This window comes from Hemiscyllium ocellatum, chromosome 23, assembly GCF_020745735.1.
Source record: "Hemiscyllium ocellatum isolate sHemOce1 chromosome 23, sHemOce1.pat.X.cur, whole genome shotgun sequence".
Taxonomy (NCBI): Eukaryota; Metazoa; Chordata; class Chondrichthyes; order Orectolobiformes; family Hemiscylliidae; genus Hemiscyllium; species Hemiscyllium ocellatum.
In genome coordinates, this window is record NC_083423.1 from 38,711,096 (window position 1) to 38,736,108 (window position 25,013).

At 40.7% G+C, this 25,013-nt stretch overlaps 1 protein-coding gene across 2 annotated transcripts in view; it reads right to left on the minus strand.

The window, feature by feature from the left end:
* The window catches only part of LOC132826747 (cAMP-dependent protein kinase type II-beta regulatory subunit), a 122,666-nt gene extending 117,096 nt beyond the window's left edge, over positions 1 to 5,570 (minus strand). The window contains exons 1-2 of one of the 2 annotated variants that reach the window (XM_060842902.1): positions 5,453 to 5,570; positions 4,924 to 5,210 (exon numbers count right to left, since the gene is read on the minus strand). In XM_060842902.1, the coding sequence (XP_060698885.1) occupies positions 4,924 to 5,179 (256 nt within the window). In that variant the 5' untranslated portion in view covers positions 5,180 to 5,210; positions 5,453 to 5,570. Of the gene's footprint in view, positions 1 to 4,923 lie in introns of both variants that reach the window. The other variant, XM_060842901.1, reaches the window with a different exon arrangement.
* Positions 5,571 to 25,013: the final 19,443 nt, after the last annotated feature.

Consider the following 25,013-nt stretch of genomic DNA (forward strand, 5'->3'; position numbering starts at 1 on the left):
CAATATACAAGGATGTTGCCAGGGTTGAGCTACAGAAAGAGGCTGAATAGGCTGGGGCTATATTTCCTGGAACGTCACAGGCTGAGGGATGACGTTAAAGAGGGCATGGATAGGGTAAATAGGCAAGGGGTTTTCCCAGGGTAGGGGAGTCCAACACTAGAGGGCATAGGTTTAGGGTGAGAGGGAAAAGATTTAAAAAGGGACTTAAGAGCAACTTTTTCATGCAGAGGCTGGGGTGTGTGGAATCTACACTCTGGAGGCAGGAAACATGTTTCCGCTGATGGGTGAGAGCCGAACCAGAGGACACAGCTTAAAAATACAGGGTAGACCATTTAGGACAGAGATGAGGAGAAACTTTTTCACCCAGAGAGTGGTGGCTGTGTGAAATGCTCTGCCCCAGAAGGCAGTGAAGGCCCAGACTCTAGATTCATTTAAGAAAGAGTTGGATAGAGCTCTCATGGATTGTGGAATCAAGGGTTATGGAGATAAGGCAGGAACAGGATACTGATTAAGGATGATTAGCCATGATCATAATGAATGGTGGTATAGGCTCGAAGGGCAGAATGGCCGACTCCTGCACCCATTGTCTATGGATTGAGCTGCCAGAGGAAGTGGTGGAGGCTGGTACAATTACAACATCTAAAAAAGGCATCTGGATAGGTACATAAATACAAAAAGGGTTTAGAGGGATATAGGACAAATGTTGGCAAATGGGGCTAGATTAATTTAGGACATTTGGTCAGCATGGACAAGTTGGACCAAAGGGTCTGTTTCCCTGCTGTACAACTCTAAAGCACCTATGACTTTGTTCCCTTCCTTTCCACCCAACTCATTCCAGAAAAGGATCAATTTTCTGAATAGTTAACAACATTGACTAATCTTAATAAATTGTTACATGTCAGAAAGCAGAATATTCAATCAAAAATACAGGCGATCTTATGGATGTCATGAAAATCATGCAGGTACTATTCAATGAGAAGTTCTCAAATGTTCCAATTAAAATTGAGCCCACTATTAACATCAGTTCAAAGTTTCATTGGTGATTTATATTGCTCTATTTGCAATATATTGCTACATAAATTGGTACATTTTCTTGTATTAAAAAAATTAGTTACACTTCAAAAGCAGGTCATTGGCTATCAAATACTGGAATACACTTTTTTCTATATATTGTATGTAAGCAAATTGCTGTTTGCCTATTTAAACAAAAGGACTTTACTTTCACTTACATTCTTTCGGGGTAGTTGTTAATGTTGTGCATGATTGGATACAATGGGAAACTTAAAACAGTTCACTGAATCTAGTGTTAGAATGGTCCAGTCTCCACAGAAATGTAGCAAGTGTCAGCTTAATATGAAGAAAGAGTTTAGGAGTGCATGCAAGGAGCAGTGCCAAGCAAACTCCAAGAGGAGGCCCCAACCTGGTGAAGTTACAACACTGGACTATGCCAAACAGCAGAAGTAGTAGCAAAATCAATGGAACAAATCAAAGCTCTGTAGTCTACTCACATTTAGTACTGAATGTTGGTGGACCATTATTCCCACTTCTGATCTCATGGAAGGAAGTTCATTGATGGAGCAGAAGATACTTGGGCCTAGCTGAGTATAGTGACGAACTCCTGTAACAATATGCTGGGACTGAAATGATTGACCGCTGACAAGCGTGACCACTTTCCTTTGTGCTAGGCATGACTCCAACCAGTAGAGGGCTCCCCCTCTCCAATTCCACTGACTCCAGTTTTTCCAGAGGTCCTTGATGCCACAATCAGTCCAATGCTGCATTCGTGTCACAACTTCAGTACTTTTAAACAAGATGTATTCTTTCTACATGGGATGCAGGTCTTCCTGGCTAGGCTAGATTTGTTATCCATATCCAATGGCCTTGAACACAGTTGCTTGCTAGACCACTTTAGAGGGTGGTTAAAAAGTCAACCACTTTGCTTTCAACCTGGAGTCACACATGGGACAAACTCGAAAAGGATGGCAGATTTCATTCCCTAAAGGCATTAGCAAATTAGATAGTGTTTGAAATGCTGGTTACAATGATCACTACAGTACTTAGATGAGTTTTATATTCCAGCTTTATTTATTGGATGTAAATTTCATCAACTGCTGATTTATCCATTGCTTTCGTCTTGAACTCTGGATTAACATAACCATTATGCCACCGTATGCCCCTAATTCATATACAGAGGAACTCCCACAGTAGCCTTCATAATGAGTGAACAACATTCTGCTCTGGATTAGTCAGTTGTTGCATTCCAACCCTCTGATGAAGTAGCAGTGCTCCGAAAACTAGTGCTTCCAAATAAATCTATTTGACTATAACCTGGTGTTGTGATTTTTAATTTTGTTCCATTCAGACAGTGCTGAAACTCCATTGACAATGGCTCATATCAACTAACTCACCAAAAATTTAAAGAAAATAGAAATCAGGCAATAATCAGAAGGCTATAGATCAATTTTGGAAAAATAACAAAAAGATAATTCAACAAAAAAAATTTACAGGAAATTAAGGAGATTAATTCCAGAGTTTTGAAAATACTGGGAAAGACAGGCTGAAGAACAGAAGTAAAATTAAATTAGAAAATTATGACAAGAATGAGACAATATTCATTACAGTGATTGATTTTCTTTTAATATGGTTCACATTTACGTTTGTTTTCATTCCAAAATAAAAAAAACAAGGCGGCAGACAAGTCAGGATTTCCTAGTGGCAGAATAACAGGTTGACATTATATCCTGGAACCAAAATGAGCACAGCTTGAATGAAAAGTCCAAAAATTTGTGCTAAAAATAAGCAGATGGCAAAATAACATTTGGAATTACAGCAGTGTAATATGTGGAAATGGCTGATCTGATCAGTGAACTTCGAGGACATCTGTCTTGTCATTTTTAATCAGGCTCAGCCACATATCCAAAAACAGCATTAAAATTAGACCAGCAATGTGCATCCAATGCTCCACTGATCCAACATATGATATAATTAGCAACTGATAATGCCCCGATACCACCTTCGCTTCATTATCCTGCTTAAAATTGACCTCTTTGTAAAACCTTTGATCATCTTGCTTCTAGCTCCTCCATCTCAGTTCCACCTGCCAATATGATCCTATGAAGTGCCTTTGAATGCTTCTGCATTGCATGTATTAAATAAACATTATTTCAGCACTCATTTTGAGTCAACTTTGCAAAATAAATTCCTCTGACCAAATGGAATATGCAAACATGCTACATAAATGTAAACATGTCATTACATCCTCCAGAGACACAGGAACTTTAACACTGGCAGAAGACAAGTGAGAAAAAATTTAAGAATGGTTAGAATAAAAAGGGAATGTGCAATGGAAAGGTTACAAATTGTACCTTTATTCATTCCTTTGAATGAAACAGAGTATTGATTCCCTACCATTTAAAAACAGCACTTGGTTTCAACTTCTCTCATACAACACTATAGGAGTTTTAGCTGATCTATTTTGTCATATTGTTTGCTTCCAATTACACAAAACTAATTGGAACATTTACTGCATATAAAATTGTTCAAGGTTAAAATAGTTTGTCACTTCTTGCTAAACTTCTAACTTCAAATTACTTATCAAGAGTTCCCATGATTACTGATAAAATTTCCTGTGCATAAAGCTTAACTTATTAGTGAGCATACTTCCTGAACTTCTGGATCTGTTAAATTCAAGACATTTAATATTTAAATTCATTACTAAAGATTTTGTTGCCTCTGCAATTTCTCCAATCCATAAATAAGAAACGTTGGGCACACTAAAAGATGACACTATGTAGAAGTTTATTACCCCTCCCGAATCATTGCATGATACACATTATGTAAACACGCAATGCCAGCTGATAGCTATTCTGCAGAGTAGCTGTTTCTATATAACAGTGACAGGAAGATGGAGTGATATAACTTGGATTCTCCTCGGAACTTGGGAGCTGAATTATGGGCAGAGCAGCAGGGAAAAAAAAAGCAATAAAGTAATGGTACCAAAGACTTTGAGGTATCAAATGATATATACAGTAATGGTTTATGTTAAATCAAAACACTAATAATTCTGTTCAATGAAGAGATGCGCATTGATCTCTGCATGAAGTGAACTTTTCATTTTATAGTTACAGCATTTCAATAAATAGTTTATTAGCCTTCTTTCACAGCTTGTCCCTCACACTTCCCAAATTAGGGATTCAATTTTTTAAAAAAAAGCAAATATATCAAAAACCATTACCCACCAGAGCAATCTGGCAACTTCACCATTCCAAGCACAGTCTATTTTCAATAAGTTGTACACTTAACACTGTCCCCAACTTACCCAACACTGAAAACATCTTCAAAAATGTTCAAACAGCAAGAGAGCCCGAACCATCACTTTTCAGGTTCAACACAATGTGTTGTTACCCCTGAAATTAAAAACAAGTATGCCAGGCCAAAATTTTAATCTTGTAAATGAAGATTAAAATTGTCCTATGGTACCCTGGGCCCCAAATTACTGAGGCTGCCCTTAGATCAAGCAAATGACGTGGAATTTAAACAGCCACGGGCCATTCGGCCCGGCTGATCAATGTCAGCCCCAAACTCCGCCCACTCCTAACTCCACTGAACATATGCTATACAGAAAACAGTAATTCGGACCATCATTTATGTTAGAGGGGGGTTAGGAATGGGAGGGACCTTGTGTCCAAAAGCTGGCCTCAGCGTTTTAGACCTAACAGCTGAGGGATAAAGAAAGAGTGACTATTGTGCTTCCCATTATCCGCATTGCCGGGGGGGGGGGTGAAAAATCCCCTTCCGCCCCCAAAGCCCCCTCGCACAGTTCAGAACAAATCAAAAAAAACACTGCAAGGAATAAGTTCGAAAACACTGACGAAAAGAAACAAACAAAAAAAAAGTTTACGATGAAAATCTACACAACCGCACCTTCAAACTCCTCGTCCTCGTCGTCCTCGGAGTCTGTCTGCATCGGCTCATCGGCGAAGTTCACCGCCTTAGCGGCTCGAAAAGCGCCACCGCCGCCGCCGCTCTTCTCATGGGCGAACGGCAGCTCCTGGCTCGCCTGCAGCTTACTGAAGTACTGCACGGCGAACTCAACCAGATCGGCCGGCTGCTTCCTCAACACCTCCACTGTGAAGCTCTGCAGCAGGTCCGTCAACCCAGCCGGGATTTTAATGCTCATTCCTATGCTGCGATGCACAGGGAGTTAGCTACTACAGCAAAAAATTCAAAGGAAAGTCTGGATAGCGGTAGACAGCAACAGTAACTTTTTGCTGAACAGTCTCAAATGGTGAGTGCACATGAGGAACTGAGTTGACCCTGCTGTATTGCTTGGGGGATACCGCCTGACTGAATTAAAGTGTCATTATCTATTCCCCTACTCCCTCCCTCCGGCTATCCCTCACCAGTTTTCAATGGCAAAATGCTAATTCGCAGCATCTTTCACAAGACTCACCGACTCCCAGCTACACGTGATGCCAGAAACCATGGAAACCACCAAGGCCTGGAATTTACGTCGGTCAAGCTAAAGAATGACAGCTCAGAAAGGACAAAATTTCTGCTTAAAGCGGCAATGTTACACTGTCCGCCTGCTGCAGGCTCCCGCAGTGCTGACCAGTCAGATAGCGCAGCCGCCGGCAATGTTTTAGCAGTAAACAACAAAAATCTGCTACTGTACAACTGCAACAATAATGCCAACTCCACCGCCTCATGAATCAAGACATTTGATATAAAATCAGGAATTTTAAATCTTTCAAAACGGTTGGATTACGATGCGTCTGAAAATACTTGGCTTTTGTAAATATCAAATTTGTACCCGTTATCCGAGTACATCTGAAAAACAAACTGCTCTCACCAATGCAGGAGCCACTCAGTCCAGTGCAGCTCTGTCCAATTCATTTCCCCCTTTTCATGTTCACTCACAGGATGTGGGTATTGCTGACTAGACTAGCATTGATTGCCCATCCCTCGTTACCCAGAAGGTTGTTAAGAGTAAATCACATTGCTGTGGGTTTGGAACCACATATAAGTCAGACGAGGTAAGGATGGCAGTTTCAGTCCCTAAAGAAATTTCGTGAATCAGATGGGTTTTCCCAACAATCATTTCTTGATCATCATGAATGAGTTTTTTTGCTTCTGTCTTTACTAAGGAAAAGGACCTTGTAGTGAATGAAACCATTGAGGAGCAGGTGTGCATGCTGGAACGGACAGAGATTGAGGAAGCTGATGTGCTGAAAATTTTGACAAACGCTAAGATTGACAAGTCCCCAGGGCTAGACCAGATTTGTCCTCAGCTCCTTTGGGAAGCGGGAAATGTGATTGCTTCGCCGCTTGCCAAGATCTTTGCATCCTCGCTCTCCACCGGAGTCGTACCTGAGGACTGGAGGTGTTATGTTATTCAGGTGGATATCCTCAATAGGTATGGGTTACTACCGGATTAAACTACAGTACCTCGGGCTTATACCTGAGGCCGTTACCTGTCACGTTTACCAGTGGTCCCTATTGACTGTATGGTCCTGATAGCTACAAACTCGGCTGGGTTTATCGCAGGTCTCTAGGTCCCTTCAGTTTATCCTTTCACCTAGGAGTGAGAGGGATTCACTTCAAGTCAATCCTAATGCCTTCTCAGCTAAGTTCTAGACTTAACATACCAACACAAAGGTAAACATATCTTATCAAATAAGGGTTCGGCGAATACGAAGTGTGTGGTGTAAAATATAATAGAAATTTATCAATATAATAAGTTGAATACTCACAATCAGATGTTTTTCAGTTAATCACAATCGTTACAGCCTTTTTGAATGTTCTTAAAAGATACCTAGGATAAAAGCAGAGCTTAATACCTGAGTGTCCCAAATGGGATCTTCTTAGACTAGCGTGTTTCAGCTAGTTGGTTCAGATTGTATCTTCTTCAGGCTAGAATGCAGTGCCTCAACCGAGAATCTTTTAGGCAGGCGTATTTCAGCAAGCTCTTAGCCGTCCGTATGTTTCATCCGATCGGTCTGTATTTTGCACAAATGTGTCTTTTCTGCAAGCCTGGTGGTTCAGAGGATGGTTGGGTGACTCATTGTCTGTGTTTCAAGACAAGAGTGAGTTCTGTCTGTTTTAGCTCTGCTTTTATCCCTTACAGTCTAAGTTAAGCAATTACATCATTTGTTTAAAGAACTGGAATCTCAAACTGTGCCTCGGTCAGCATTGTTTAAAGGTCGCGTTAAACACTTAATTAGCTGAGAAAACAATAAGTAGCTGATAAGTAGCTGGTAAAGAGCAGCTGCTACGTAGTCATAGTTATACTTAATTGTTGCTAGGCTAAAATACAATAAAGAGTTAATAGTATCATTGTTGCTACAATCTAATATAATCAGGTAAAATTCCACAGAAGAATTGAGTCTTTTCATGAAGAAGTAGACGAATCCCATGACACTTAACGAGTTAATAGCATCATTGCTGTTACGCTTAATCTTATACAATATAATATAATCAGGTAAAATTCCACAGAAGAATCGAGTCTTTTCATGAAGAAGTAGACGGATCCCATGACACTTAACGAGTTACTAGCATCATTGTTGTTAAGCTTAATCTTATACAATGTAATATAATCAGGTAAAATTCCACAGAGGAATCGAGTCTTTTCATGAAGAAGTAATGGATCCCTTGACAGAGGGAGGCAAATGTAATTCCTCTCTTCAAGAAAGGAAATAGGGAAATCCTCAGCAATTACAGACCAGTAAGTCTCACATCTGTCATCTGCAAAGTGTTAGAAAGGATTCTGAGGGATAGGATTTATGACCATCTGGAAGAGCATGGCTTGATTAAATGCAGTCAACACAGCTTTGTGAGGGGCAGGTCATGCCTCACAAATCTTATTGAGTTCTTTGAGGATGCTACTAGACAAGTTGATAAGGGTCGAGCAGTGGATGTGGTGTATATGGACTTCAGCAAGGCATTTGATAAGGTTCCCCATGGTAGGCTCGTTCAGAAGATCAGGAGGAATGGGATACAGGGAAATTTAGCTGTCTGGATACGGAATTGGCTGGTCGACAGAAGACAGCGAGTGGTAGTGGAAGGAAAGTATTCTGCCTGGAAGTCAGTGGTGAGTGGTGTTCCACAGGGCTCTGTTCTTGGGCCTCTACTCTTTGTAATTTTTATGAATGACTTGGATGAGGAGATTGAAGGATGGGTTAGTAAGTTTGCAGACGACACAAAGGTTGGAGATGCCGTTGACAGTATAGAGGGCTTTGTAGGCTGCAGCGGGACATTGACAGGATGCAGAGATGGGCTGAGAGGTGGCAGATGGGAGTTCAACCTGGATAAATGTGAAGTGATGCATTTTGGAAGGTCGAACATGAAAGTTGAGTACAGGATTAAAGACAGGATTCTTGGCAGTGTGGAGGAACAGCAGGATCTTGGTGTGCAGGTACATAGATCCCTTAAACTTGCCACCCAAGTGGACAGGGCTGTTAAGAAAGCATAAGGTGTTTTGGCTTTCATTAACGGGGGGATTGAGGAGCCGTGAGATCTTGTTGCAGCTCTATAAAACTTTGGTTAGACTGCACTTGGAATACTGTGTCCAGTTCTGGTCGCCCTATTATAGGAAAGATGTGGATGCTTTGGAGAGGGTTCAGAGGAGGTTTACCAGGATGCTGCCTAGAATGGAGGGCTTATCTTACCAAAAGAGGTTGACTGAGCTTGGACTTTTTTCATTGGAAAAAAGGAAGAGGGGGACCTAATTGAGGTGTACAAGATAATGAGAGGCATAGATAGAGTTGATAGCCAGAGACTTTTTCCCAGGGCAGAAATTGTTAACATGAGGGTCATACTTTCCGCCAAACAGCTTAAAACTATAGAGGGGATATCAGAGGTGCGTTCTTTATGCAGAGAGTTGTGAGAGCATGGAATGCATTCCCAGCAGTAGTTGTGGGGATATTTAAGAGACTGCTGGACATGCAAATGGTCACAGAAATTCAAGGGTTCGTACATTAGGTTTACCTTACATGAGGATCAATGGTCGACACAACATCGTGGGCTGAAGGGCCTGTTCTGTGCTGTACTGTTCTATGTTCTATCATTATACTCTTTATTCAAGACATTTTTTTCAAAAAATTGAATTCAAATTTCACTATCTGCTTGACATTATGGGATTTTAAACCAGGTCCCCGGGGTGTGGATGAACCATAGAAAGCATTCTATCTGGGTGCTTCACAGTGTGGTGTGGTAACTACTCTTCCCAAAACCACAAGAAACTACAAAGAGTCATGAACATAGCACAGTCCATCACACAAATCAGCCTTCCATCCACTGACTCCATCTATACTTCCTGATGCCTCGGGGAAGCAACCAACATAACCAAAGACCCCTCCCAACCTGGCTATACTCTCTTCCACCCTCTTCCATTGGACAGAAGATATAAAAGTTTGTATACATGCACAAATAGATTCAAGAATAGCGTCTTCCCCACTGTTGTTAGACTTCTGAACAGACATTACAAAATTTAAATGTAATGTTGATCTCACTCTCTGTGCACTTTCCCTGCAGCCATAACATTGTATTCTTCACTCTGTTGTATTACCCTGTGCACTTGTGTTACGTGATCTGCCTTTACTGCAAGTAAAACAAAACTTTTTGCTGTACCTAGGTACATGTGATAATAATAAATCAAATCAAATCAGAACATTACTGGGATCTTTGGAGTAATAGTTTTGCCACAATACCACTAGGCTATTGCCTCCCTATGGAAGTTTCTTCTTCAATCATGTAACAATTTCTCCTTTTCCCACTTCTCCAATTTTTGATAACGCTTCTTACTGATGGTGAAAGGTTCAACTAATATCTCAGCAGACCTTCAATTAGCCAATATGGCATCAGGATGAGTAACATCTTCTTTACACGCACTATCTGCATGTAGGTATGCACACACAAACAAACTAGTTCTGTAGGTGCTTCATCATACAGGCTATGAAACAGTAATTTAAAAATCAAAAATTCTCTCTCATCTTTCCTCTCCAGTTCCTATCAGATAATGAAACAACTGAGATCCCTGCCCTTACATGGCATGATCCAGCAAAGCAAGCACAATTACAGGAACAGAATGTAGTATCTGTGAAAACTAATTTGAAAATAAGTTCACTACTTCAAGGCACGACACGAGCACCAGCCTACAGTCCCATCTCACCCCTACTCCATCTCTTTACCCGCCATGCTCTTTCTTTTCCCTTGTCCTCCTTCACAATCACCATTTAAGCCCCAGCCAAACTTCCCATCCCCCTATAAAGCCTCACCTTTGTTCTTTCAGCAATAGCAGTCCATAGAATCCTTGAATATATCGTGTATAACCTACCCAGAAATTGTACATTTCATGATCAGTTATCAAGAGCTGACATAATTGGAATGAACAGCTTGTATTTAGCTGGTCCCTTTAACATACTAAAAAGTTTGGAAAATGCTTCACAGGAACATGACTGCACATGATGAAAGGCTTGGTCAAACAATTAGAATTTAAGAAACATCATAAAGGATGAGAAGCAATGAGTGTCAAAGATTTACGGTATTTAGGACCTTTGGTGGTTAAAGGTACAGTTCTTGAGCAAGTGTTTCAGAATACAATCAAACAGGTTAGTTTTTTTGTCACTGCACAGATGTACTTGCTTGGCAGCCAGTACTAGATAAGCAGCGGTTTCCTCCAAAGAAACATCAAGAAAACAAAAGCAATGCCTTTATCCTCACCACAACCTCTCTTCCACAGCCACCAACACGTCATTTTCCAGCTGATTGTCTCTAGCTAACCCAGTCTGTTTACAATTTGTAGTATCATATTTGGTCCAAAAATGAGCTTCCAACGACATAAGAACATAGCAGCAGTCCATGTCCATATGCAGCAAGATCTGGACAACAGGCAGGCTTGGAGTGTGCTAAGCAACATTTATACCACATAAGTGGTACAATAGCCAGACAATAACCATCTGAACAAGAGGAAATCTAAACATCATTCTTTGGTATTCAATGGCATCATCGTCACTGAATCTCCTGCTATCAATATCCTGGAGGGGTGGGGGGAGGGGTGTGGGGGTGTGGTGGCGGTGGTGGTTGGGGGTGGCTTACATTGACCAGAAGCTGAACTCGAATTGCCATAGACTTTCTGTGGCTCCAAAAATAGGACACAGACTGGGAACTTTGTAGCTGTTGACTGACCTTTTGTCTTCCAAAGTCTGACCATTACCTACAAAGCACAGATCAGGATCATGATGGACTACTATCGAATTGTCTGGATGGATGTTGCTCTAAAAACACTCAAGAAGCTTGACACAATAAAGGACAAAGTATCCCCCTTGATTGACACAACATCCACTACCTTTAACATTCACTCCCTTCACCACTGAGACCCAGTGCCAGCATGTGTACCATTTGCAAGATTTACCGCAGTAACGAAACAAGATTGCTTCACAAACACCTTTCAAACCAACAACTTCAAACACCTGGAAGAGCAAAAGGCAGCAGATGAATGTGGACAAGACTACCTGAACGTTCCACTCTAAGATGCACAAAGGCCCAGCTATAACTATGTTGTCCTTCGCTGTCACTATGTAAAAATTCTGCATTACCCTTTCTTATGAACAGTGTTCCCATACCAGAGGGACTGCAGCTACTCAAGAAGACATCTCATCACCACCTGTCCAGAACAATTATGGATAAGCAATAAATGCTGTCTGGCCAGCAATGCCCACATCCCATGAACAAATAAAAAATGCAAATTCACCACCATTAGAATAAGAATAGGCCACTCAGCCCATCGCGTCAGAACTCAGTTCCAGATAGTGGGTGTTCATCTTCTAAATGCCGTCTTTTTGTACAATGCCCACATCTCTTAATACTACTATTCTCCAGAAACCTATCAATTTCTTTCCTGAACTTGCTCAATTGTTTGAGCTTCCCTCTCGGGTAAAGAAATTCACTACCCTCTGAGTGAAGAAATTCCTCCTTATCTCAGTGTTAAATGGCCTGTCCCTTATCTTGAGTTATGTCCCCGGTTCTAATGTCACCAATCACATAGGGGACACATCCTATCCACATTGACTCTGCTAAGCCCTATAAGAAGTTTAAGTTTCAATGAAATCACCTCTCAATCTTCAAAATGGTCAAGAATACAGACCCAAGCTCTTAGCTTCTCCTCATAAGACAATCGCATCATCCCAGCGAATAGTCTGGTGAACCTCCATTGTACGCTGTCTATGATACGTACATTTCTTCCTTACATAAGGAGAGTAAACATGTCCACAATACTCAGTTTGTCAGCTCATCATGGCTTTATCCAGCTACAACTATAGTGAGACATCTTTGGTATGCAAATCTCCTCAAACATGAATTCCAACATATCATTTGCATTCCCACTTGCCTGCGGTACCTGCGTGCAAGCTTTTGGTGACTCATGGACAAGGACTCTAGATCCCTTGGGATGCCCATACTTCCTAACCTCTCATAATTTAAGGATATTCTTGTGTTTTTGTTTTTTTCTACTGAAGTAAATAACTTCACATCTCCTTTATATTATATTCCATCTGTCATTTTCTAGCCCACTCACTTTAGCTTATCCACGGTCTCATGAAATCTCCTTATATATACCTCACAACTTGCATTCCCATCCAGTTTGATGTCACCTGCAAATTTGGAACTAATACAATTGTCTCCCACATCCAAACTGTGAACAGTTGTGGGCCTACCACTACTTTTACATTACTTTCCTAGAAACAGCCTGCCATCCTGATAATGATTCACTTATTTCTACTCTGTTTTCTGTCTATAAACCATTTCTCAATCCACATAGTATATTGCCCCTATTCCATGCACCTTAAGTTTTATTTAGCAGCCTCCTGAATGGAACATTATCAAAAGCGTGAAAATTCAAATAAACCACATCCAATAGTTGTACTTTGCTTATGCTACAAATAACATTCTAAAAATACTTCAACAAGTTTTTCAAATATATTTTTCCTTTCACAAATCATGTTGACTCCAGTCTGTTTTGTAATTCTTTTCTAAATGTTCAATAATTATATCCTATATAATAGATTTTTTTTTTCCCAGTCAGCAGGAACCTTTTCAGATTCTTTCGAATTCCAAAAGACAGTCACCATTATCTCAATTGCTACTTCCTTCAACTTTCTTGGCTGAAGATCATCGGGTCCTGGAGATTTAGGAAACCTTTTTACTTTTTAGTTAAATAAGTCTTTAATTCACCTGACACAAACCATTCACAAGTGTCTTCTTCCACGAGGTTTAAATTTCCCAGCCATTTCCCAGTAACTGTCCCCAGCCCTTTTCTGTTTTCTTTTCAATGTAAGGTTTTCCTGAGTGCCTTTATATTCATTATTCTCTTTTTCCTTTCTTCATCATTTTCTTGGTCTCCCATTGCTTGGTCCTAATCCTCAGACTTACCATTACTTGTGGCATTTTTATAAGCCACTTCATTTGGTCTAATGCAATCTTTAACTTCTTTTGTTAACCATGGTTAATTCACTTTTCCCTTTGTTGTTTGTGTAAAAAGAATGACTATCTGTTGTAGTGTTGTAACCTTGTAATATTGCCAATTTTTCACATAGTTTCCCAATTCACCTTAACCAACTTGCCCCTCATACTCTCAATAGTTTTCTTTTCTCAGTTAAGACCCTGATTCAGAACTAACCAAATCACATTCAAAGTTCATGTAGCATTCCATCACTAAAGTTGCATATTCTACTTCAATAATACCATCCATCTCTGCCCTGCTCAACCCATCTGCTGTTGAAACATTCACCTATTTATTTCTTAGCTCCAGACTTGAGAATTCAAACTCCTGACCTCTAAAGTTCTTCATTAACTTAAGGTTATCCAAAACTCTACAGTGCACATCTTTATTCATATCAAGTCCTGAGCTCAGTGACCTACACAGGTCCCAATTAAGCAACGTTTTGATTTCAAAATTCTTCTGTTTCAAAGTCTTCCACAGCCTTGCCATTCCGTTTCTGTAAACTCTTCCAGTTTTATTGCCCTCTGAACTGTGAATATGATTGTGCAATTAAGAAAAGCTAGAGCAGATGACATTTAATGAGCAAACAGGATATTAGAAAACATTGTCCTTTATTCATGGTGAAATAGCCAAGGATTAGTCAAATTATGATTTGAAGTACTAGTAGACTTTGTGCATCCAACAACAGGAATAAATGTTGAACTACCTAAATCTACCTAAACAGTCAGACAATGAAAATAGGAAGCTGTATGTGGCTTCGTCAGATGACACCTTCAGTACAGTGTTCAAATCTGGGCACTGAGACACGTGGAAAAAGATGAATGTGTTGGAGGCAATGTAGAGAAGAGCTGCAAGGCTGAGCCCAAATCCAAACCAGAGAACACAGCTTAAAAATACGGGGTAGACCATTTAGGACAGAAATGAGGAGAAACTTCTTCACCCAGAGAGTGGTGGCTGTGTGGAATGCTCTGTCCCAGAGGGCAGTAGAGGCCCAGTCTCTCGATTCATTTAAGAAAGAGTTGGATAGAGCTCTCAAGGATAGTGGAATCAAGGATTATGGAGATAAGGCAGGAACAGGATACTGATTAAGGATGATCAGCCATGATCATATTGAATGGTGGTGCAGGCTCGAAGGGCAGAATGGCCTACTCCTGCACCTATTGTCTATTGTAAACAATTGTGAGAACAATCATTTTTAGCCTTCAAAAGAAATAGGTTGTTGATCTTACTCAGGTTTGAGTTTGTAAGTGGGATCAATTTAGTAAATTCGGAGAATTAAACTAAAATGCAAGTATAGGGATAAGGTTCACTTCCCAACTAGCAGAGGGAGATTATAAGTCAAGTGATTAAATGCCAAGAACTGAGTCCCAGATAATGTACGAAAAGCTCCAGAACATTAGTCACAAACTGAATGATTAAATCAGGGATCAGATTTTGGAAGAATAAAATGGACAGATTGTTTCCACAATTATGATAATCTTGTGATATATTTCAATGATTTTTTTTGTGTTAAGAGAAACTAATTTTTAAAAGAACCAAGTTCTTATTTTGTATTTTATTGCATTCCATCGTACACAGAGTGGACTCGGTTACATACGTTTTCCAAGGGTCATCTTGAGCAACCAACAATACCCACTTGTCTGGGATATTGAACATTAATGAGTTGAAATAGATCCCCTTAAGATTTGCCAGTGGTACTGCAGCTACTAATGCTACAGAACTCACCAAAAAATGGTTAATTTCCTGTTTTAAAAAGACATTCCTATATATCAAAGGCAAAATAATGTTGTCACTTCATTCCACTCATGGGCTTGCTGTACAACTTTCTTGGTGGCAGCGTAGCAAACCAAAGTGGGACTCATACACTTAATGGTAAGGACCTGGGGAGTGCTGCTGACCAAAGAGACTTTGGAGTGCAAGTTCATAGTTGCATGAAATTAGAGTTGCAGATAGATAGGATAATGAAGAAGGCATTTGTTATGCTTTCCTTTATTGGTCAGAGCGATGAGTACAGGAGTTGGGAGGTCATGTTGCGGCTGTACAGGACATTAGTTAGGCCACTGTTGGAATATTGCGTGCAATTCTGGTCTCCTTCTTATCAGAAGGATGTTGTGAAACTTGAAAGGGTTCAGAAAAGATTTACAAGGATGTTGCCAGGGTTGGAGGATTTGAGCTATAGGGAGAGGCTGAACAGGCTGGGGTTGTGTTCCCTGGCGTGTCAGAGGCTGAGAGGTGACCTTCTAGAGATTTATAAAATCATCGGGGTCATGGATAGAATAAATAGACATGGTCTTTTCCCTTGGGTGGGGAGTTCAGAACTAGAGGGCATAGAACTTGAGGGTGAGAGGGGAAAGCTATAAAAGGGACCTGAGGGACAACGTTTATACACATGTGTATGGGATGAGCTGCCAGAGGAAGTGGTGGAGGCTGGTACAATTACAGCATTTAAAAGGCATCTGGATGGATATTTGAATAGGAAGGGTTTAGAGGGATATGGGCCAAGTGCTGGCAAATGGGACTATATTAGGTTGGGATATCTGGTCGGCATGGACGAGTTGGACTAAAGGGTTTGTTCTGTGCTGTTCATCTCTATGATTCTATGTGGGCAGATGCACAGCTTGGTAAAATGTAGAGTTGTGCCAACACCAAGAGCTCATTCAAGCAGCATTAATGAGGCTTAAGATTCTACGTTTGGCTGGCATCAAGTATTTTAGCTGGGGCATGCACTCAGTGCAGAATTGAGTCCCAACTAGAGTTCCTCAACAAATTTCGACACACCCTCCCATCCCGCCCAAAATAAACTAGTTTCAAATATCAGCTCAAAATCCTTGAATCACTGTTTCTAAAGGCAATAAAGACCCACAATGAAAATTGGCAGGAATTACTTTGTTTGGAACAAAAAGCAATGTGAATTTCTATATGATAGAAGCTTCAAGTACTGCTAATGCTAAAATCAAGTTCTAGAAAATTTGGGATAAAAAGTAGGCATTGTATTGAAAATCTTTTATCGTATAACTTTGCTCTTGGTGATTGCTTCACTGATAATTAATGTCATTTTTTTCTTTTCTCTGTTTTGGTGTCTGAGACACATTCCATATCTGAGACACATTCCACTTTCGAGTAACCTTGCTGCAGGGTGTTCAATTAATACCAACTTCAGCCAGATTGTAGATGTTATTTGAATCAGTGATAATTCCTGAGAGCACTGAGGGGAAGAAATCTGGGATGCTGCAGTCCTGATTTGTATACTTTAAAAGTCAGATTTCTCTTGTATGCACACAGTCACCTGTGCACATTTGCATGAAAGAAAATTGCAAAGATGCAACAAGAACATGAAGTGGGTTGAGGTGGGGTAGGGTTGGAGGGGAAGTATTATGCATACAATAAGTGTTATCATGAAGTGATGAAATTCAAAGCACCACAACCTTTTCCTGCATGACAGCCATCAGTTCCATAGCAGTCAAAATAGTGATGTTGGTATTCAAATCATAGAATCATACAGTAAACCGTCATTCAGTCCATCACACTGGTTCTGGTTCGTTGGAACAGCAATCCAATTATTTCACTCAAAGTGCCAGCAAAGAATCAGAGCAGGTCGTAGAAAGCTGAGAAATCAATCTTTCTCTCTCCCCCTCTTGAAGTTCTTTCAAAGAAGGAATTAGCGGAGACATCACAAATAAAATTCCTAAAATAAAAGCGCAGCTAATTCAAAATTATTGCTTCAGTAAGAAGCAAAAATCCAGTCAGGTGAATAAAACAAGGAAACATTTAAAATGATCTAAATAACTGAAAAGAAATGCATCTAAGAAGAAACCAGTAAACAAGCAAGTAAATTGCATCTAAAACAAATATTGTTGATGGACTTAGATGTTGACTACATTTTTAAGCAGTGAACAAATTTAAGTCGCGTCTTAGGCAAATTTTATGAACCGATAGATAAGTAGTATTACAAATATATTTAATGCCATAAGACCATAAGAAATAGGATTTGAAGTAAGGCCATTCAGCCCATTGAGTCCACTCCGCTATTCAATCATGGCCGATGGACAATTCAGCGCCACTTAGCCACACTCTCTCGTATCCCTTAATTTCTTGTGAGCTTAAGAATTTATCAATCTCTGCCTTGAAGACATTTAATGTCCTAGCCTCCACTGCGCTCCGCGGCAGTGAATTCCCCAAGCCCATCACTCTCTGGCTGAAGAAATGTCTCCTCATTTCTGTTCTAAATTGACTCCCTCTAATTCTAAGACTTGTGCTCACAAGTCCTAGTATCCCTGCCTGATGGAAACAATTTCCCAGCATCTACCCTTTCTAAGTCATGCATGATCTTGTAAGTTTTTATTAGGTCTCCCCTCAACCTTCTAAACTCTAATGAATACAATCCCAGGATCCTCAGCAGTTCATTGTATGTTAGGCCTACCATTCCAGGGATCATCCATGTGAATCTCCGTTGGACACACTCCAGTGCCAATATATCCTTCCTGAGGTGTGGGCCCAAAATTGGATACAGTATTCCAAATGGGGCCTAACCAGAGCTTTACAAAGTCTTAGTAGTATCTCATTGCTTTTACATTGCAACCCTCTTGAAATAAATGACAACATTACATTTGTTTTCTTAACCATGGACTCAACCTGCAAGTCAACCTTTCGAGAATCCTGTACTAGCACTCCCAGATCCCTTTGTACTTTGACTTTATGAATTTTCTCAGCATTTATAAAATAGTCCCTGCCTGTGTTCTTTTTTCCAAAGTGCAATACCTCGCATTTGCTCACATTGAATTTCTTGGACCATTCTCCTAAGCTGTGTAAATTTTTCTGTAGCTTCCCCACTTCCTCAGAACTACCTGCCTGTCCACCTAACTTTGTATCATCGGTGAAGTTTGCCAGAATGCCCCAGTCTATTCATTCAGATCATTAATATATAAAGTGAACAGCTGGGGCCCCAGCACTGAACCGTGTGGGACACTACTTATCACCAGTTGCCATTATAAAAAAGAATCTTTTATCCCAATTCTCTGCCTTCTGTCAAACAGCCAATCTTCAATCCATGCCAGTAGCTCACCTTGAACACCATGGGCCCTCCCCTTACTCAGCAGCCTCCTGTGAGGCACCTTATCAAAAGCCTTTTGGAAGTCTAGATAGACCACATCCACTGGGTTTCCCTGGTCTCATCTACTTGTTACCTCTCGAAAGAATTCTAACAGGTTTGTCAGGCATGACCTCCCCTTACTAAATCTATGCTGACTTATTCTAATTCGGCCCTGCGCTTCCAAGAATTTAGAAATCTCATCCTTAACGATGGATTCTAGAATTTTACTTACAACCGAGGTTAGGGTAATTGTAGTTGGCCTATAATTTTCTATATTTTTTCTTGATCCTTTCTTGGACAAGGGGGTTACAACAACAATTTTCCAATCATCTGGGACTTTCCATGACTCCAGTGATTTTTGGAAGATTACAACCAATCCTCCACTATTTCTTCAGCCACCTCTCTCAGAACTCTAGGATGTAGCCCATCCAGGCCAGGAGATTTATCAGTTTTTAGACCTTTTAGCTTATCAAGTACTTTCTCCTTTGTAATGGCCACTATACTCAACCCTGCCCCTTGACTCTCCTTAATTGTTGTGATATTACTCATATTTCCACTGTGAAGACTGACACAAAGTATTTATTAAGTTTAGATTCGATTAGATTAGCTTCTCCACAGTGTGGAAACAGGCCCTTTGGCCCAACAAGTCCATACCGACCCTCCGAAAAGCAACCAACCCAGACCCACTCCACTAACTAATGCACCTAACATTACAGACAATTTAGTATGGCCAATTCAGCTCACCTGCACATCTTTGGACTGTGGGAGGAAACCGGAGCAAACTCCACACAGACAGTTGCCCAAGGTGGGAATTGAACCCGGGTTCCTGGCAATGTGAGGCAACAGTGCTAATCACTGAGCCACTGCCGGGATCTTCAGCTATTTCCTTATCTACCATCACTAGCCTTCCTGCATCAATTTGGAGCGGCCCAATCTCTACTTTTGCCTCTTGTTTGTTTCTTACTTATTGAAAGAAACATTTACTGTCATTTCTAATATTACTGGCGAGCTTACCTTCATAGTTGATCCGCTCCTTCCTTATTTCTCTCTTTGTTATTCTCTGTTTGTTTTCAGAGTCATCCCAATCTTCTGATTTCCCAGCGCTCTTGGCTACTTTATAGACTCTCTCTTTTTCTGTGATACATTTCCTGAGTTCCTTCGTCAGCCATGGTTGTCTAATTGCTCTCCTTCCCCCTCCTCCCACCCACCCACTGGGTAATCTTTCTATTCTTGGGGATGTACCTCTGTACTGCAACCTCAATTACACCCAGAAACTCCTGCCACTGTTGCTCTACTGTCGTCCCCATTAGGCTCTGCTTCCAGTCAATTTTCATCAGTTCCTCTCTCCTGCCCCTGTAATTACCTTTATTTAATCCAATTTTGGATTACCATTACATTCAATTTTGCCTTCTCTCCTTCGAACTGCGGACTGAACTCTACCATATTATTATCACTGCCTCCTCAGTGTTCCCTGACTTTATGATCTTTTATCAAGTCTGGTTCATTACATAGCACTAAGTCCAGAATAGCCTGCTCCCTTGTGGGCTCCATCACAAGCTGTTCCAGAAAACCATCCTGTAAGCAGTCCATGAATTCTCTTTCTTTGGATCCACCAGCAACGCAATTCACCCAGTCCATTTGCATATTGATGTCCCCCATGACCACCTTTCTGACATGCCCTATCTATTTCCTGGTGCATCTTCAACTACTGGTCCTGGCCACTGCTGGGGGGTCTGTGCATAACGTGCATTACAGTTTTTTTGCCTTTGTGGTTCAACTTCACCCGGACAGACTCCACATCATCTGACCCTATATCATTTAATGCTATAGATTTAATTTCATTCTTAACTAACTGGGCAACCCCACCCCCTCTGCCCACCTCCCTGTCTTTTTGATAAGTTGTAAATCCTTGGATGTTTAACTGCCAGTCCTGAACCCCCTGCACCATGTCTCTGTGATGCCTATCACATCATAATCATTTACAAAGATTTGTACTGTTAATTCATCTACTTTATTACGAATGCTTCAAGCATTCAGGTAAAGCTGAATGCTAATTTTCTTATTCTCATGATTTCCATCACCTTTACTTAAGTTATCCTTCATTTTTGCTTTATTCCTAGCCTGCCTTGAACTTAGACCCTGCACACATGCTAACCTGCTGCTTATCTTTCTACTTGAGTCTATACTCCCTGTTGCTTTCCCTTCCCCTTTCCCCTGACTCACAAGTTTAAAGTCCTCGTGACCACCCTATTTAGCCTTTTTTGCTAGGACACTAGATCCAGATCTGTTCAGGTGGAGACTGTCCCATCGGTACAGATCACCTCAGTTCCAAAACGGATACCAATGTCCCATGAAATGGAAGTATTTATCAGTTCTTTGTCATTTGTAACTTATGTATATCTTTACTTTGACACTGTTCTGTGATATGTTGCTTTCATATATTTTCTGATACTACACATGTTTCTTCAATGCAAATTGACCTTTAACACAATTGAAGAATTTAGACCATTATTTGTCGAACACAAACTTTCCTTGCCTGTATAGGATATAGCATGATTCCGACCCTATTAGTTTAAATGGGGAGGATATTGCACAATTTTCTTATAATGCAAGATCGCAAGAGAACGGACCTGTTGAGTTAAGCAATATATAGAGATGGCAATATTGATGCTTTGTTGAAATAGAAACTTGGAGCAGGTGTAGGCCATTTGGCCTCACAAATCTGCTCTGCTATTCATTATGAAATAATCAGCCACAGGGTGGCGGGGTTGTTGGGTGAGTGTGTCCTGGAGATGTTCTTTGAACCGTTCTGCATGTTGACGTCCTGACCATCTCTGGAACACATGCACCCACAACCCCAAAGCCCTGTGGCTGACCACTTCAACTCCCCCTCCCACTCTGCCAAGGACATGCAAGTCCAGGGCCTCCTCCACCGCCACATCCAAGCCAGCTGACACCTAGAGGAGGAATGCCTCAAAATCTACCTTGGGACCCTCCAACCACATGGCACCAATGTCAATTTCACCAGTTTCTTCGAATAAACTGCTCCTCTCATGCTGCCTGACCCTCTGTGCTTTTCCAGCGCCACACTATTTGACTCTGATCTCCAGCATCTGCGGTCATCACTTTCTCACTGCACTGCAACAATGTCAAGTAACAAATTCCATACTCCACTGGGTTGCAAATGGTATGGTTTTCATCTGCCTGTTTGGTAAAGCACTCATTAATTTAGCAGCAGGATAGTTTAAACCCATTTTCCAGAGATATTCGTCCCACTGTTGAATTTGTGGGTCAAATCATAGAGATCCTGAGACTGATGTGAACAGCCTAATTGAAGTTTTCTTGACTTGGCAGTTCTACCCCATAATCACGCCCCAAAATCTAAAAGCAGGATGAATTCCTTTTCTCTTTCTTGGACTTTTTAATCCAAAATTGAGATTCCCAGACACTGGAGAAAGTCAGGATTGCAGGAGATCAGAGTTCAGAGTGCAGTGCTGGAAAAGCACAGCAGGTCAAGCAGCAACCGAGGAACAGGAAAATCACCATTTAGGGCATAAGCCCTTCATCAGGAATGAGGCTTTTGGGCAGGAGGCAGAGAGATAAATAGGAGGGAGGTTGGGCTGGGGGCAAGGACATAAATATAAAAGTTAGAGCTTTTGTCAAGATAATTTTTCTTGTCCTTGTACTATTACTTCCTTGTTTGCCTTTGAGTTGTTTAATTAACAGATATAATCAAAAATGTATGCTAATATTGGTATATTTATAACAATTCTGAAACATCGCAGTATGAAAAACTGTATTAAACAGCCAACAATCAACTTGCATAACATTTTATTAGGATCTTCACAATTTATGTCCATTTAACTTTTATATGTAACATTCTGTTACATTGAATAAGTATTTAAAAATAACTTTGAGCCTTTAGTCCAAGTAAGATTTCTATTCCAATAATATATACAAACCCAACCAGAGTGCCCCACATACTTTCTTTCACAATCCCCCTTTCCCGGGGGGACTCAATAAGTATCTACTTGAAATAAAGAAGGACATATACTTCAGTCTCTCATTTGTTTAATGTTTCCAGGGTATCATGTCCCTAACCCCCTTAGAGACCCCCTTCCTGAGGCCTCACACATACCATTGCTTGGTTCATTACAAAGAAAGATAGCAGTGAAGACAGTTTCATACACTTTGTCAGTATAAACACAGAACCTATTCACCCCATTCAGGAAACATTCCAATGGCACTAGACTTACTTTAGCAATACGATGTGATGTCCTAAAAAGTTACTTGGCATTTACTAAGAAACAGAATAAATATAAAACCAGAGTAAACTTGACACATAGAATTCTTCAGGAATCGTGAACTGCATCAGCCATGTAATTACAGTGATTGCAGTAAAACTTGCACAGCCATTGTTGACATTTCAGGATGATTAACATGGCATTCTGCTGCTTATTAGAATGAGAACAAAATACAACAAATGATTTACCAAATTCAGACACGAGAGTTCTCCATGCACTTAGTTGGCATGCACACAACTCAACTGTCCTTGCCCCACACTGGAATAAATCATATTTTCCAAACAGCAGCAGCATGACTTCAGCTTGATGAAACTTTAAAATATCCAATCAGGATCTAAAAACAAGAAGTATAATTTGGCATTTAACAAGCAGGAAATGACCCTTTCGATTCCCATATTGCATCATGTTGATGGGAATCCAGATGTGTTAATTGGAAAATTGTAACCTTATGATGCAAAAATACATACCAATCATCTTGCTTTCTCTAATCTATCTCCCACTACACTGTTAGTGCTTTGTTCTCTCAGTTACAATCCTTAAGCCAATCCCAAATCTGCTGACATAAAATGTCTTTGTTGTATACTGGACAGAGGTCAGCCCACAGCAAAACCCCAGAATAAAGCCAAGCTTCGGCCAAATGGTTAAAATTTTCTTCAGGATTCAGACCAGCAAGATAATGTGGTTGCTGCCGGTGTGTAGACTCATGACAACAAAAGAATCCTACTAGATCTAAATTGAGTAAGAGAACTCATAGGACGGTATCAGGAGAGTGCACACACTGGAACATCCACCTACATCTGGTTTGGAACAGTTTGATTGCTTAGCAAAATCCAGATCAGAACCAATCAAAATAAATGTCTGGTTAAATGGTCACCTGGTTCTAATGGGTGTCAATACCAGTGAGGCAGATTTATTGATTGCAGAACCAGCCTTTAATAAAACTCGCTCTGGACTTCAATCCTTACGTTTGTGCAAGACCTTTGCTGGACTGAGAACCTATACAGGGGAATCTTTGCAGGTTAGGGGCACAACTTCAGATCTGGTCTCTTATGAGAAGCAGCTAGCTCAGTTATCACAGTTTGCAGTAAAAGGCATGGGCCTAAGTTTGATGGAATGAAGTTGATTGAGAAAATTCATCTAGATTGACTCAACGCTTTTCAATTACAAAATTGCTACCCGAGAGAAGTCCTAACTACATGCCTAGAAATTTTCCAGGAAGGCATAGGGACTATCAAAGGAGCCATAGCCACCTTGCATGTTGACCAGGAAGCAATTCCATGATTCTGCAAGGGCCCACAGTACCATTCATCTTCAAGGCAAAAGTAGAGGCAGAAATTAGAAGACTGGAAAGTGAAGGACTCATTAAACCAGTTTAGTTTGTGGAATGAGCAGTACTGGTTGTACCAACTGTGAAGCCCAACAGGCTGGTTCACCATTGTGGGGTTCTAAACAAACAGTAAACCACTTTTCGCAGCTGGATATGTACCTGATCCCTCGCGTAGGGGATTTATACATAAAGCTGGCAGGGTGGCTATCCTTCACAAAGCTGACCATGAGCCATGCATACTTGCAATTGCGGTTAGATGAGGATTCCCAGAAGTATACTATAATTAGTACCTATAAGGGTTCATACCAATATATGAGACTGCCACCTAGGGAATCATCAGCCTGTGCAGTTTTTCAGCGGGTGATGTAGAACATTTCATAAGGTCCACTGCAGGTCACCATTTGGGGGCTCCAGAGTTAGCAAGACTAGGTTGCACCTCTTCAAAGATAAAATGAGGACGATCAAGATGCCCCAGCTCCTGTGCTGAGGCATAGGTCTTTCCTTGGAGTGGTGAATTGTTATGGAAAATTCATACGTAGCCTGGCCTTCATCTTGGCACCTTTAAATCAACTCTTTAAAAAGGGTCAGTCTTGGGACTGGCTGTGTAGCCAAGCCATAGCTTTCAGGGAAGTGAAGAAACAGCTATCATCCTCTAAAATGTTGACATAATATGATCCCAAGCAAGATCTGGTATGTGATGCCTTCCCATACATGGGGTAGTGTTAGTTCATAGGTGGCCCAATGGAGAGGAATGCTTAATAGCATATAATTCCAGGAGTTTGGCTAATGCAGAGTGTA